Below are 17,073 nucleotides of genomic sequence, written 5' to 3'. Positions count from 1 at the left end.
AATCTATTCAGTGAAATAATACGAGAAAACTTCCCAGACTTGAAGAATGAGACAGAATCCCAAATCCTAGAAGCCTACAGGACGCCAAATGTGCAAAATCATAAGAGATCCACACCTAGACACATTATAATGAAGATGTCCAACATACAGAATAAGGAGAGAATTTTAAAAGCTACAAGAGAAAGGAAGCAGATTACACTTAGGGGTAAACCAATCAGGATAACAGCTGATCTCTCAACACAGACTCTGAAAGCTAGAAGACCCTGGAATAACATATTTCAAACACTGAAAGAAAATGGGTTCCAACCAAGAATCGTGTATCCGGCAAAATTAAGGTTCAGGATGGAAGATGAAATTAAAACCTTCCACGATAAACAAAAGTTAAAAGAATTCACAGCTAGAAAACCATCTCTTCAAAAAATCCTTGGCAAAACATTACAGGAAGAGGAAATGGAAAATAACATTGAAAACCAACAGGGGGAGGTAGGACAGTAAAGGGAGGAAAGTAATCAAAGAGGAAAACAAATCAGGTTTAGTAACATTAATAAACAAATATGGCTGGAAGAACAAACCATATCTCAATAATAACCCTAAATGTGAATGGCTTAAACTCACCAATTAAGAGACACAGGCTAGTTGAATGGATCACAAAACAAGACCCAACAATATGCTGCCTACAGGAGACACATCTGATAGGAAAAGATATACATAGACTGAAGGTGAAAGGTTGGGAAAAATCATACCACTCATGGTCTGCGGAAACAAGCAGGAGTGTCCATACTCATATCTAATAAAATAGATTTCAAGCCAAAGTTAATCAAAAGGGATAAAGAAGGACACTTCATACTGCTCAAGGGAACCATACACCAACAAGACATAACAATCATAAATATATATGCCCCAAATAATGGTGCAGCTATGTTCGTCAAGCAAACCCTTCTCAAGTTCAAGAGTCTAATAGACCACCATACAATAATCATGGGAGACTTCAACACACCTCTCTCACCACTGGACAGATCTTCCAAACAAAAGTTAAATAAGGAAACTATAGAACTCAATAACACAATTAACAACCTAGACTTAATTGACATATATAGACTATACCACCCAACATCAAGTAGCTACACTTTTTTTCTCAGCAGCACATGGAACCTTCTCAAAAATAGATCATATATTATGTCACAGGGCAACTCTTAGACAATATAAAGGAGTAGAGATAATACCATGCATCTTATATGATCATAATGGAATGAAACTGAAAATCAATGATAAAAGAAGGAAGGAAAAATCATGCGTCACTTGGAGAATGAACAATAGGTTACTGAATGATCAATGGGTTTTAGAAGACATCAAGGAGGAAATTAAAAACTTCTTAGAGTTAAATGAAAACACAGACACAACATATCAGAATCTATGGGACACTTTGAAAGCAGTTCTAAGAGGAAAATTCATTGCTTGGAGTTCATTCCTTAAAAAAAGAAAAAACTAACACATAAATGATCTCATACTTCATCTCAAAATCCTAGAAAAAGAAGAGCAAAACAACAGCAAAAGAAGTAGAAGGCAAGAAATAATTAAAATCAGAGCTGAAATTAATGAAATCGAAACAAAAGAAACAATTGAAAAAATTGACAAAACTAAAAGTTGGTTCTTTGAAAAAATAAATAAAATCGACAGACCCTTAGCCATGCTAACAAAGAAAAGAAGAGAGAGAACCCAAATTACTAGCATACGGGATGAAAAAGGCAATATCACAACAGACACTTCAGAAATACAGAAGATAATCAGAAATTATTTTGAATCCTTATACGCCAATAAAATAGAAGATAGTGAAGGCATAGATAAATTTCTTAAGTCTTATGATCTGCCCAGATTGAGTCAGGAGGATATAGACAACCTAAACAGACCAATAACAATAGAGGAAATAGAAGAAACCATCAAAAGACTACCAACTAAGAAAAGCCCAGGACCGGATGGGTATACAGCAGAGTTTTACAAAACCTTTAAAGAGGAACTAACACCAATACTTTTCAAGCTATTTCAGGAAATAGAAAAAGAGGGAGAACTTCCAAATACATTCTACGAGGCCAACATCACCCTGATGCCCAAACCAGACAAAGACACTTCAAAGAAAGAAAACTACAGACCAATATCTCTAATGAACCTAGATGCAAAAATCCTCAATAAAATTCTGGCGAATCGGATTCAAAAACATATCAAAAAATTATAGACCATGATCAAGTAGGATTCATCCCTGGGATGCAAGGCTGGTTCAATATATGGAAATCAATAAATGTGATTCACCACATCAATAGACTTAAAAATAAGAACCATATGATCATCTCGATAGATGCAGAAAAAGCATTTGACAAAGTACAGCATCCCTTTATGTTTAAAACTCTAGAAAAATTAGGGATAACAGGATCATACCTCAACATTGTAAAAGCAATCTACGATAAGCCACAGGCCAGCATCATTCTGAATGAAGAAAAATTGAAGGCATTCCCTCTAAGATCTGGTACAAGACAGGGATGCCCTCTCTCACCACTTCTATTCAACATAGTTCTCGAAACACTGGCCAGAGCAATTAGACAGATGAAAGAAATTAAAAGCATAAAAATAGGAAAAGAAGAACTTAAATTATCACTATTTGCAGATGACATGATTCTATACCTAGCAGACCCAAAAGGGTCTACAAAGAAACTATTAGAGCTAATAAATGAATTCAGCAAAGTGGCAGGATGTAAGATCAACACGCATAAATCAAATGCATTCCTGTATATCAGCGACAAATCCTCTGAAACGGAAATGAGGACAACTACTCCATTCACAATATCCCCCCAAAAAATAAAATACTTGGGAATCAACCTAACAAAAGAGGTGAAAGACTTATACAATGAAAACTACAGAACCCTAAAGAGAGAGATTGAAGAAGACCTTAGAAGATGGAAAAATATACCCTGTTCATGGATAGGTAGAACTAACATCATCAAAATGGCGATATTACCAAAAGTCCTCTATAAGTTCAATGCAATGCCAATCAAAATCCCAACAGCATTTCTTGTAGAATTAGATAAAACAATCATGAAATTCATATGGAATAATAAAAGACCCAGAATAGCAAAAGCAATGCTAAGCAGGAAGTGTGAATCAGGCAGTATAGCGATACCAGACTTCAAACTATACTACAGAGCAATAGTAACAAAAACAGCATGGTACTGGTACCAAAACAGGCGGGTGGACCGACCAATGGTACAGAATAGAGGACACAGTAACCAATCCAAAAAACTACAACTATCTTATATTTGATAAAGGGGCTAAAAGCATGCAATGGAGGAAGGATAGCATCTTCAACAAATGGTGCTGGGAAAACTGGAAATCCATTTACATCAAAATGAATCTGAATCCCTTTCTCTCGCCATGCACAAAAGTTAACTCAAAATGGATCAAGGAGCTTGATATTAAATCAGAGACACGGCATCTGATAGAAGAAAAAGTTGGCTATGATCTACATACTGTGGGGTCGGGTTCCAAATTCCTCAATAGGATACCCATAGTGCAAGAGTTAACAACTAGAATCAACAAATGGGACTTACTCAAACTGAAAAGTTTATTCTCAGCAAAAGAAACAATAAGAGAGATAAACAGGGAGCCTACATCCTGGGAACAAATCTTTACTCCACACACTTCAGATAGAGCCCTAATATCCAGAGTATACAAAGAACTAAAAAAATTATCTAAGATAACAAATAACCCAATCAATAAATGGGCCAACGACCTGAACAGACACTTCTCAGAGGAGGACATACAATCAATCAATAAGTACATGAAAAAATGCTCACCATCGCTAGCAGTCAGAGAAACGCAAATCAAAACCACCCTAAGATACCATCTCACTCCAGTAAGATTGGCAGCCATCATGAAGTCCAACAACAACAAGTGCTGGAGAGGATGCGGGGAAAAGGGTACACTTGTTCATTGTTGGTGGGACTGCAAATTGGTGCAGCCAATTTGGAAAGCAGTATGGAGATTTCTTGGAAAGCTGGGAATGGAACCACCATTTGACCCAGCTATTCCCCTTCTCGGTCTATTCCCTAAAGTCCTAATAAGAGCATGCTACAGGGACACTGCTACATCGATGTTCATAGCAGCACAATTCACGATATCAAGATTGCGGAACCAACCTAGATGCCCTTCAATAGATGAATGGATAAAAAAAATGTGGCATTTATACACAATGGAGTATTACTGTGCATTAAAAAATGACAAAATCATAGAATTTGGAGGGAAATGGATGGCATTAGAGCAGATTATGCTAAGTGAAGCTAGCCAATCTTTAAAAAACAAATGCCAAATGACTCCTTTGATATAAGGGGAGTAACCAAGGACAGGGTAGGGACGAAGAGCTTGAGAAGAAGATTAACATTAAACAGGGATGAGAGATGGGAAGGAAAGGGAGTGAGAAGGAAAATCGCATGGAAATGGAAGGTGATCCTCAGGGTTATACAAAATTACATATAAGAGGAAAGGAGGGGTAAAACAAGATAATACAAGTGGAAGAAACGATTTACAGTAGAGGGGGTAGAGAGACAAAAAGGGAGAGGAGGGGAGGGGAGGGGAGGGGGGATAGTAGAGAATAGGATAGACAGCAGAATACATCAGTCACTAGAACAGCAATATGTAAATCAATGGAAGGGTAACTGATGTGATACAGCAATCTGTATACGGGGTAAAATTGGGAGTTCATAACCCACTTGAATCAAACTGTGAAATATGATTTATTAAGAACTATGTAATGTTTTGAACGACCAACAATAAAAATAATAATAAAATAATAAAACAAAGAAAGAAACAAAAAACAAAAAAAAGAAAACAAGTTGTTTCTTTTTTCTTTTCTTTTTGAAGGAACTAAATGATGATTCTTTCTGAATGAGTAATGATTGATCTGAATGACACTTTGATGTAACATATAAAATTAATCTCCTTTCCCCCCCTAAATATAATTTGTCAATAAAACAAGCAACAATCTCAGATTATTTCACCTTCCTGGTTAAGTCACATGATTCTAAAGAAGTTTAGTATTCTAGGCTGTTTATCTAGGTATTATTATCCTTACCTCAGTAAAATCCTCAGGTAAAGGTGAGCCATCACAGTCTGTATCTTCTGCTTTCTCTTCTGATAACTTCCCATTTGTCTTTAATGTATCTGGGAGAGAAACATACAGGCCAAGAGAAATTAACAGAATTATTGAGGAAGTAGAAAAGTTTTCATCAGTCCTCAACAGAAGGCAGTTAATAAACTAATATCCACAAATTGTTTCAGTGTTCTAACTGTAAATGTTAGAAACAAATGACATGGTACAGTCAGTCAGTATAAGACTTCTGGTTAAAATTATCTACATGGTAAAGCATGTGCTTAGCAAGCACAATCCACTGAGTTTAATCCTCAACACACACGCACACACACAAATTGCATGCCTTCACAATGGCTTATTATAACTGGGGGAAAATGTTTAGACCATCACTTCTAAAAATAAAAGCCATAATGTTAGTGATACAGTTTTTGATCTCATTAATAAGGTAATCGTCCCACAAATATGGAAAAGACAAAAATAGGAGATAAAATCTTTTATTTTTAAAATATTACTCAACAACGAGGATTATGCTAATATTTTTCACATTTACTAAAAAGATGTTCCCTAGAGATTTCCTTGTACTCCTTAGAGTATCAATTTATTCATCTGGTTCATTTACCTGAAACAGAGGCATCTCTTGTAACATTATTTTGGTTTAAAAGATTCTGGGCTTCCTCATCAACAACATCTAACAGAGATTGGATAACTTCAGCCTCTTGAGGATCATCATAAATGTCATCATCTTGTATGTTGGATTCTTGAAAAACAGAAATTTTCATGGGGTTTTACTTTAAAAATACTGACACAAGAAAGGGATAACATGCTAGGTCTTTTAAAACTTTAAGCATCTACTTTGAAAGGCAGCCATGGTTACTAATGGGACTCAGTCATTTCTAGTCCTAGAATTAGTCTGGTGGCTCAAAGAATTAATCAAAACCAATGTTGGTGATATACCTTTCCATGAGACATTAATAATTTTAAGTTTATATTCTTAAATTAATCTCAAGTTATTAATTTGGGAAAGAAACACAAGTTATGTTATAAAGGTTATGAATATAATAGGTCACACAAAACATTCTCAAAGATAAATTTCCTAAACTATTAGGTAGTTTGTGAAGTGGTACTTCATAAAATGCAAGAAACACTATCAAACAAGTCAGCTGTCTTTTCAATCATTTAAAAGTAGTTGTAGTCTCAGAGATTAAACTAGATGGAAGGCATTTGTATGTTAATGCCATTAACTATTAGTTTTATGTTCTTTTATTTCTTTGAACAATCATCTTTCCTTTTAAAGCTACAGTAACATGGAAGGCAAATGAGAGGATACCTAATATTTCTTTTGTTATTTAAAATTTTAGGGGATTTAGAGTAATTGGATGACTACCTTTGGACTTGGTCAAGTTTGTTGATTCCTTCATCTGAGAAGGAGAATAATTTCCTTTAGGGTGCAAGGCTTGAGTTATTTCTTCCCCATTAACCTAAAGTATAAAACCAAAACACATCATCAGATTATTATGTTACCAACTTCTAGGATAAGGGAGGTGTGCACAATGCCCCTCTCTTCTTCCTTACTACAAAATTCATTTTATGTATTCCCATTTAGATCTGTGTTTCTAGAAAATACAAGTGTAATTAAATGTGCAAAGGGGATGGAGTTTTCCATCATCAAATATATCTGGAAACACTAGATTAAATAACATTAAATTAATATTTTTTATTCCAGGAATTCTTACAATACTAATATATAGTTTGAGTTACTAGAAAAGAAATGTATTATATACAATATTAAGTTTCTTGAACTGCAGAAGTCTTGCATATTTTATAGAACCTGTCCTCCAAAGAATATTGTAGAAATAGAAAAGCTTAAAAGTTGAGGGAAAGGGGAAAAAAATCAACTTTTTAATTATTTATGAGGCTATTACATGGATATACACTCCAATTTAGTGATCTGATCATCTTGTGGGCTTAAACATTTTCAAATTTAGTCTATATCTCATGTGAATTTAAGAAAAACAACAATGGCTTCACTACTAGATAATAATGTAACTTCCTAATGCAATGGTAAACTGTGAAACACTTCATACAGTGTAACTTGTAGAAAGAAAAATGGGGCTGAGGTAGTGGTAGAATGCTTGCCCAGCATGTGCTAGGTCCTGGTTTTCATACCCAGCAACACATGCAGAAAAAAAAAAAAAAAGATCTGAGCAAAAATGCAAAGTTTAATGATTACAATAAATTAAAATAATTTTGTACAAATTAAGCTTGTGGTTTGCTTTGAAGGTCTTACTCTTTATACTAAGATAAAAAGGACGTGGTAGATGCAACACAATTATTTCTTCATAAAGAATGGTGATATACATTGTTGGTGAGACTGCAAATTAGTATAATCACTCTGGAAATCAGTATGGAGAGTCTTCAAAAAATTAGGAATGGGGGCTGGGGTTGTGGCTCAGAGGAAGAGCGCTCGCCTATCATGTGTGAGGCAGCAGGTTCGACCCTCAGCACCACATGAAAATAAAATTAAGGTATTGTGTCCACTTACAACTAAAAAATGAATGTTTAAAAAAAATTAGGAATGGAACCACCATATGATCCAGCTACCCCACTCCTCAGTTTTTATTCAAAAGAACTAAAATCAGCATGCTATAGTGATATGGCCAATGTTTATAGCAGCACAATTCTCAATAGCTAATTATGAACCCAGCCCAATGCCCATCAATAGGTGAATGGATTAAGAAAACCCAATGGAGTTTTAGCCATAAAGAAGAATGAAATTATGATATTTGCTGGTAAATGGATGGAACTGAAGAATATTGTACTAAGTAAAATAAAACAAACTCAGATAGTCAAGGATCAAATGCTTTCTCTCACAAGTAGAAGCTAGAGCAAAATAAGGGAAAAACTGAGAGAGGTTGGATATCATAAAGACAGAGGAAAGATAGTGAAGTAGAAGAAGGAGATGGAGAGGGAGGGAGGAAGTATGGGAAAGGGAAGGAAATGCAGAGTAAATTTGACAAAATTAAATTCCATGCATGTATGATTGTGTCAAAATGAACCAAACTATTATGCACAACTAATAAAGAAAAAAAAAAAAGAATGCTGATATAATTATGTCAGAAAGTTTCACTGGGAAAAAAAAATAAAGCTTCCCTGGATCATGAAAACCATTTTTCATCAGAAATTTATATTATAGACATTTGCATTCAAGGACAGAACACTGCAGGGAGGCTTCCTTAAAGATTTTTAACTCCAACAACAACAACAAAAGGGTCTGATTTTATGGTTTTATGTTAACTTAACAGAAATTCTACCCTTCTCTATTTCAACAACTTGCTGAGAATTAAAAAGAAAATAAACACTACACAGCATGAATAATAGTAGAAATACATGAAAATGCAGTTGCTTCGGCTATGTGAAATTGAAGACCTTCTGAATTAACAGAGAATAGTGAGTGTTGTTATAACTCAATCTATACATATGTACATACTAAGAAATTTTAATTTTTGTGTCAGCCATGTATGCTGCAGTATTTTTTCTGGACTCACAAGTGTGAGATAACAGTGAGATGAAAGGCACAGAATTTTGGGCTTGTGGTCACTTAACTAATTTTCTCCTCCTACACTAAATCAAGCTCATATCCAGAATCCTGTTGAAATGATAAGATTTTCTGATTATTATAGGAACAAGAAAACATTTTACATGGGAAGACATTCTACATTTTACATTATAAGAAAAGACATTTGAGCAGTGAGGTTCAGAACAGATTGCATGGGATGAATGTAGGATAAAACAGTCCAACTAAATTAAGATTGGTGTAAATGAAGATCAGCTGTGATTATTTTAGAAATGTACATTACATGCCAGAAGAAAAATCATAAAAACAAATGTTAGCCAAACTGGCACACATGTAGACTTAAGGAAAGGCCATGAAATAAAATTTATTATGTGTTAAAATAGTTTTGTGAAATTACTCCCAGATTTCTCCATTAATCTTTTTTTTTTTTTTTTTTTGGTGGTGGTACTGAAGATTTGAACCAAGGAATGCTTTACCACTGAGCTACATCCCTGGTCCTTTTTATTTTTATTGGTTTTGAACAGGATCTTCACCAAGTTGCCAAGACTGACTTTGAATTTGTGATTTTCCTGCCTTAGCCTCTTCAGTTTCTGAGGATACAAGTGGACTAATTTTTTTTTTTTTTTTTTTTGTACCAGGAATTAAACCCAGGTGCACTTAACCACTGAGCCATATCTTCAGCCCTTTTTTATATTTTATTTAGAGACAGGGTCTTGCTGTTGCTTAGTGCCTCACTAAGTTACTGAGGCTGGCTTTGAACTTGCTATCCTCCTGCCTCAGCCTCCTAAGCCTTTGGGACAGCAGGCACCCAACTAAATGTTCTAATCTTAAATGCTTCAAGCTCTCATTTTATTATGTGATAAATTATTTCTTAAATCTTTCAAGCAAGTAAACTTGGCCACTGCCGTTTTTCCTCAGAGTATAGATTTAATTAACACCTGCAGGTGTTAATGAGCAATTCTATTTTTATTTGCATTCTTTCTCTCTTCCTGTGGTCTACGAGAAAAACCAAAGAACTGTACACATTAATTAAAAAAAAAAATCCCTACACTAAAGTTACTTTTTCAAGTAATTAGCTTATTTAAGAGCCATATGTGTGCAAAATGGTGTTACTTGTGTGAGAGTTCTGTTGTGTGTTTTACTTAGCAAAACCTATTATTTTGCCAAAATATATCCTTACTATCAATACTTATATCTGAAAAAGACAAATATTTAAATATGAAATCATTCTGGTTCAAAACACAAGTTAGTTATTTAGATTAAAAAGTATGACGTTACCTTGGAGAACGAATTCTTAGAAGTGAGGGCAGGTTGGCCAGAAGGTTCCACACTGTGATGGCCTGAAAGGAACAACTCAGGAAGTCAGGGGATGAGCCAGTCAAAACAAGAGACATCACAATAATTAAAGATACATGAAGATGTGAATTTCTGCTGCACAAAGTAGTTATGTAAAAATATGACTCAAATTCAAAATCCTGGGGTTGAGGCTGTTGCTCAGTGGTAGTGCACTTGCCCAGAATTCACGGCCCTAGGTCCTGGACTCCACTGCTAAATAAGTAAGTGGGAGAAAAAAGATTATATGATACATATAAAATAATTAAAGAAAACCCACATTTCTGAGGTTATTATTTTCTTAGTATACTAAAAAGATCACATCACAAAGTGATAAAACCAAGTAAAAAAGCCAATTTCTTAAAATTATTCACATAAAAGCTTAATTGGGGCTGAATAATTCAAGTGTGAGACATTGAACAGAAAATACCCCTATTGAATGGGGGAGGCATCACAGTTACTGTATTATATTCAATGTAGTATTTAAGGAAAGAAAACAAGCATTTGTCTTATTTTAAAAAGAATATCACTTTAATACAGGAAAAGATGTTATAGCTACAACTGAAAAAGACTTTAACTATATTTCCAAATCAAATACTAATTTTAGTTTTTAGACTATCAGTATAAAAATTTAATACATAGACTAAAAATGAGCAGATTCTCTATTTTCTTATGATTAAAAATCATATATTTATAGTTTAATTCATTAAATTATATTTTAAGAGATTCAGATTGATATGGTTGAATTTGGGAAAATTAAAACAACAAACACAGGTATATGAATCCAAGGATATCTATTTGAAAATGACCTAACAATAATTCTACATAGAAAGATGAAGCCTGAGATGGAATTTTTGTGCATAAATCTCTAAAATTTTGTGCCTGATATTTAAAAAGCCTACAAATGTCTTTTGTTCTCACTTGAAAGCAACATATCCTATTAGTTTCAGAAAAAATAAAAGCATGCCAATAATAAGCCACTTGTTAAAAAAATCATATTAGAAGAGTATAAGACATCCTAGTATATTATTGATAATCTCTCCCTCCTGTTTCTTAACTCCTTCTTCCCCTGTTTCACCTCAGGCGATCATTGACCTGTTTTCTGTCCCTCAAATTTGCACTGTCTACCATTGTGTATAAATAGAATTATACAGTATAAATTCTTTCTTGAACAGTATAAACCCTTTTTTTTTGGTATGGCTTCTTTCCCTCAGTATATTTATGTTGACATTATTTTAATTATTTGTTGCATGTATCAGTTGTCCATACTTTTGAGTAGTATTGGTTTATTCATTCAATAGTTTTGGACATTTGAGTCTTTTGCAATTCTGGCTGTTACAAGAAAAGCTGCTGGAAAGATTTCTTTCTCCCTCTCTCCCTCTCTTTTATATTTCTCTCCTCTCCTTTCTCTTGTTCTTCTTCTTCTTCTTTTTTTTTTTTCTTTTTTCCAGTATTGGGCATTGAGCCCAGGGCCCCATGCATGCTCAACAAGTGCTCTACCACTGAGCCACATCCCCAGCTCTTTTTTGAAGTTTTAATTTTTGAGATAGGTCTCACACTAAATTGACCAGGCTGGCCTTGAATTTGCAATCTTACTGCCTCAACCTCCCAAGTAGCTAGAATTACAGGCATACATCCCTATACCCATCTGCTAATGAGACTTCTGTTTAAGTTTTTATGTATGGACATATGCTTAATTAAAAAAACAAAAAACAAAACTAGGAATGTGCTGGGTGTGGATGCATGCCTGTAGTCCCAGCCACTCAGGAGGCTAAGGCATAAGGAGCACAAGTTTGAGCCCAGTCTCAGCAATTTAGCAAGACCCTAAGCAACTTAGTGAGACCCTTCCTCAAAATAAAAAAATAAAAAGAGGTGGAGATGTAGCTCAGTGGTTAAGTATCCATGGGTTCCATCCACAGTACCAAAATAAATAAATAAATAAATATCCACTAAGAATGGAATGACTGGTAGGCATGTTTAAATTTTCAAGACATCATTAAAACTGTTTTGCAGAATAGGTGTACCATTTTACATTCTGGTCACTATGAAAAGTGCCTATTATTAACATAGGATCAGTTTTAAAACCCATAAATAAATTAGTTCTATGGGAATCAAGTCAGAAGATCTCACAGATAGGTCACTAGGCAGTTTCACAGCAGTCCAGAACATTGAATAGTTCTGGAGCCATCCAGAGCTCACTAGAAAAACATTTGTGATAGTTTTATCATGGACTAGAACTATATAAAGCAGAAAAAAGGACCCCTATGCTTTAGCTTTGAAAAGAAAAACATTTATTATAGTAAGGTTTCATTTAGCTACTATTGGGATTTATAAACAATGTCTGATAGCCTAAAAGATTAGTTATCTGTCAAGTACTGAAGTGACTTTTAATTTGACTATATTCCTCAGTGCCAAACATGCATACTATGTTAGTACTTGTGATAAAAGCTACATTTATGTGGCCAAATTATGCAAATGAGTACAGAATTAAACTTTCTGGGTTTAAATTCAGGTTCTACTCCTTATTTTTTTAAAACCTTTATTTTATTTATTTATTTATGTGGTGCTGAGGATTGAACCCAGGGCCTCACCCGTGCTAGGCAAGTGCTGTACGGCTGAGCCACAACCCTAGCCCCAGGCTCTACTCCTTATTAACTCTGTGAACCTGGGGAAATTATCAAACTTCTCTGTGCCTCATTTCTCTTTCTATAAAATGATAATAGTAACACTATAATCATAGGGTTATCGTGAAGACAAAGCACTTAGCAGAATGCCTAGTCCAGAATTAGCATTAAATTAAGACAGTTGCTGCTGGGCCTGGTGGGATAGGCCGAGAATATGAGTAACTTGGGAGGCTAAGGCAGGAAGATCCCAAGTTCAAGGTAACCTCTGCAACTTGGTGAGACTCTGTCTCAAAATAATAATTAAAAAAAGGGCAAGGAATATAGCTCAGTGGTAAAAGCACCCCTGGGTTTAATATTCAGTTATCTCAAAAAAAAAAAAAAAAAAAAAAAGGTAACTGCTGCCAAAGCAATTACTACTACTGTTTTCCTTCTTATGCTAGAATGTGAAGCAGATACTTTGCACATTACTGTATTTACAATGCCCAGAACAATGCACAGAGAAGAAATTCAGTAAATGTCTGCATGAATTACCTTGTGGCAAGCAAGACGATACATGTTCAATGTGTACTAATATATTTGAGACTAATTATAACCTTACAAAGCAAATACTAATAATATACTTATTTTACTGATAGGAAATAGAAACTTATGTATGGATCTTAGAGACTTACTAAGATCACAAAAAACTTAAAAACTCAGCTCAAATGGGCTGTGAATTTCATGGTCTACTCTATTCTCTAGTTTTCTATTATAAATTAAATTTCAGAGATGATTTCATTTAAATATAATATTTTTGCTTAGATCCTGCAAAACATTCTGAGAGGGCAATAAAACCAATTTGGTTATAACATTCAAACTTGCCATTCAGGAAAAAAAAAAAAAAACTTCCCTAACTACTTGTGTCATAAAATTAATATGGACTTACCATTGGCTTGGGTTGATTTTAGAATTGAAATTGCAGACATCTCTGAACTAGGGATAACTGGATGACCATCTCTGTGTGATTTAAAAAAAAAAGACAAAGATTAAAGATAATTTGTTTAAATATTCTTTGAACCTTCTGTTAACTACTTTTAGAAATTTTATTCTGGATGAACTTCAGAGGGCCTAAGTGCCCCCTGAAGCTGCAGACAAAATTTTATGAGAGTCTTTATGTATTTTCTGGATGGAGATATTCCCAATCTCCAAAAGTTTAAGAATAACTTTATTATGTAATGTTCCTTTGGGTCAACACATCACTCTTGGGTCAACACATCACTCTTGGGTCAACACAACACATTTCCCTATCCATTTAAAACACTGGTAATAGTCATCATCAAATAATAATTTAGTTCACTATTACTTGGTAGATAAAAAAATAATAATAAAAGTAAATAAAAAGTATTTAACTTAGAAGTCATAAATCATATTTTTAATATCTAAATTCCTTGTTATCTGTTTTTTCTTTTATATTAAAGTGAAAATGTAGATGAAATATCTATATTCAAAGGATTATAAGAATAGTACCACCCTAAATGAAAAGCAGTAAAACAGCACCTTGGGAACAGGGGATTAGTATGCAATCTTATTGCTGCTGCTATGTGAGGAACAGGAGGTTGCCTAAGGTATGTACAGTGTTTAAAGAGGCATTATACCACACACCCTAGCATCCATGAATGTGCTTGCTGGGTAGCCCCCAGATGCAAGGCTCTGATGGTTCTGATCTAGGCCATTTCTCAAAAGTCTTATCTGCAGCGAGCAACCTTGAGGGAAGTAACCACACCCCTCCCCACAAAAAAACCAAACTCTAAACAAACAGGTTCTCTTTGGCTACTATAAAATGGTGGGTTCTCCAGATTCTTCTTATGCTATTCCTCTCCTGTTACCACAATCCACTGCCTGTGCAGTAATCCTACTAGGCTTATACACATCATTTCCATGGCACCCACACCAAGTTCATGCTACCTGTTGTGCTTAGCAATGAAGTATTACTGATTCCAGTTTTATGCCTACTGTTAGAATCCATGAAACAATAACAGGCTAATTTATTAGCTTACAAATAAGGTAAAATCCCAGACCCTTTACAATTCTTGACATACTGAAAATTACAATAAATATACATTCCTCCATTATTACTATTTAAAACCTGTGGGCTTTAAATGGGATACATACACACCACACCACATACATAATAGAGTGGAGAGAAAGCTGGAAGAAGAATAAAGAAAGAGATTGTGATGTCTACTAGAGTAGAAGGATAAAAGAAAGTGACTTCAGGGTGAATGATCTACTAGCTGGGTGCAGTGAAGTGGCAGACACCTATAATCCCAGCTACAGGTTGAATCAGGAGGATTGAAAGTTGGAGACCAGAGTTAATACTTAGTGAGACCTCCTGTCTCAAAAAATGAGGGGGCCTAGGGGATGTAGCTCAGAGGTACAGTGCTTGCCTTGCATTTATGAGATCTGGGTTCCATCCAGTACTGTTAGAGAGTGAGAGAGAGAAAGAGGAGGAGGAGAAAGAGGAAGGGAGAAAGAGGAGGAGGAGGAAAGAAAGGAGAAAGTACTAATTTTGGGGCAAAACATTCAGCTATACCTAAGGCTTGCGGCAATGTTAATTTTCACAAAAACATTTTCTAGTTCGTTTAAAGATTTCCCTCCCAATAATTAACATTCAGTTAGTCCTATGAAAATGACTGTATGCCAAATAAGGTTTTAGAAACATATGAAGGATGCAGGTCAGGAATTACATTCAAGGAAAAATAGTATATAATCTAACTTGAAGATTCAGAAGGAACAAACAAGGAACAAACAAGTTTATTAATGATTTAATTCATACATTTCTACATTTTGAAAAAAAAGATTCATAGGCACAATTGTGTCTATGAATTTTCCCTTTACATAACTTGGCTTAGTCTGTGTTATGATTTGGATCTGAAATGTTTCCCAAAGACTCATGTCTTGAATGCAGTGATATTCAGAAGTGGGGCTTTTGGGAAGTGATTTGATCATGAGGGTTCTCACCACATAAGTGGATTAATCCATCAATGGATTAATAAACAGATGGCTTTAATGGGATGTCATGGAAACTGTAGGAAAGGGGACTAGTTGGAGAAAGTAAGTCACTAGGGGCACTCCTTGGAAGGATATATATTGTCCCTGGCCTCTTTCTCCTGCTCTTTTCTTGCTTCCTAACTGCCAAGAGATGAGTAGCTTTATTTTACCATATTTTTCCACCATGATATTCTACCTGGCCTCAGTCCCAAAGCAATGGGGCCAGCTGACCTTGGAATGAAACTTCTGAAATTGTGAGCCAAAATGAAGCTTTCCTCCTTTAAGCTGTTTTTCTCAGGTATTTTATCTCAGCAATGAAAAGCTGACTGACATAGTCCATAACATAGAAAGTCTAGATTCATGTACATCATAGTAGCAAGAATAAAAGATGATTAATGTTCTAGTGACAAAGCTGTAATTCTTAGAACCTGTGACCATTTTACAAGTCAAAAGAGATGGAGATTTTGAGATGGAGAAATTATCTTGGATTATTAGGATTCTACTGTAATCACTGGGGTCTTAATAAGGTGGGCAGGAAAGTCAGAAAAAGAGATGTGGCAGCAGAAGCACAGAATGCAGCAAAGACTGGCTTTGAAGACAGACAGAAGAGGGCTAGGAGCCAAGGAAAACAGTCTTTAGATGCAGAAAAGGCAAGAACATGAGTTTTCTCTTAGAACCTATGGAAGGAATACAGCTCTGAAGACCCAGTAGTTTTTTCCCAGTGAGAGCAATTTTATATTTCTTGCCCTCCAGAATTGTTAAGATAATAATTCTATATTATCTTAAGCACTAAATTTATGGTAATTTGTTACAGAAGCAATAGGCAATTTATCCATATTTTTTCAATTTATTTCCATTCTAAGGTACAAGAATTGTTATTAGCACTTTTAATACTGTGAAACTGTAATGAGGTACAGTACACATGGTAGCTTTATATCTCATCAGTAGCAGATGTAGTTCCAGAGCAGGATCTCATCCTTTCTCTAAGAATTGTCATGTCTGACCAAAACCAATCAATTTATTTTTATCCCTTTGCCTCAGTTCAGGGACTGACCTTAATTTAGGCCTAAGACAACCAGGGAATATTACCTGCTTTACCAGTGGTGACTGGTGAGATCTCAGTTTGAAGATTGTTTTAGATAGTGTGGTATACATGTGCGAGGTATAAAACCACTGTAGTCATTTGATTATCATAAAGGAAACTAACATAAAGAGGAAGGAATAACTGAAAATAGTAAAGAAATGGAACCAGAAGCCTGATCAAATTTCATCTGATGACCACCTAATCTTTAGCCTTTTAAAACCACGTAAGCCAATAAATTCCCTTTCTTATTTAAACAAAGTTGAGTTGTATTTTCTACTATTGGCAACTGAAAGCA

General features: G+C 34.9%; 1 protein-coding gene across 12 annotated transcripts in view; it reads right to left on the bottom strand.

Annotated features, from left to right (window-relative positions):
* Ptpn13 (protein tyrosine phosphatase non-receptor type 13) overlaps nucleotides 1-17,073 on the bottom strand; it is a 196,089-nt gene that overhangs the window by 22,374 nt on the left and 156,642 nt on the right. For all 12 annotated transcript variants that reach the window (XM_021721200.3, XM_078021578.1, XM_013366005.4 and 9 more), the window contains 5 exons: nucleotides 13,590-13,660; nucleotides 9,987-10,048; nucleotides 6,519-6,612; nucleotides 5,754-5,891; nucleotides 5,117-5,205 (listed from right to left, as the gene is read on the bottom strand). In XM_021721200.3, the coding sequence (XP_021576875.2) occupies nucleotides 5,117-5,205; nucleotides 5,754-5,891; nucleotides 6,519-6,612; nucleotides 9,987-10,048; nucleotides 13,590-13,660 (454 nt within the window). The remainder of the gene's footprint in view (nucleotides 1-5,116; nucleotides 5,206-5,753; nucleotides 5,892-6,518; nucleotides 6,613-9,986; nucleotides 10,049-13,589; nucleotides 13,661-17,073) is intronic.

The sequence above is a fragment of the Ictidomys tridecemlineatus genome, chromosome 9 (assembly GCF_052094955.1).
Source record: "Ictidomys tridecemlineatus isolate mIctTri1 chromosome 9, mIctTri1.hap1, whole genome shotgun sequence".
NCBI classification, from domain to species: Eukaryota; Metazoa; Chordata; class Mammalia; order Rodentia; family Sciuridae; genus Ictidomys; species Ictidomys tridecemlineatus.
This window is presented reverse-complemented; position numbering and strand designations above follow the sequence as displayed.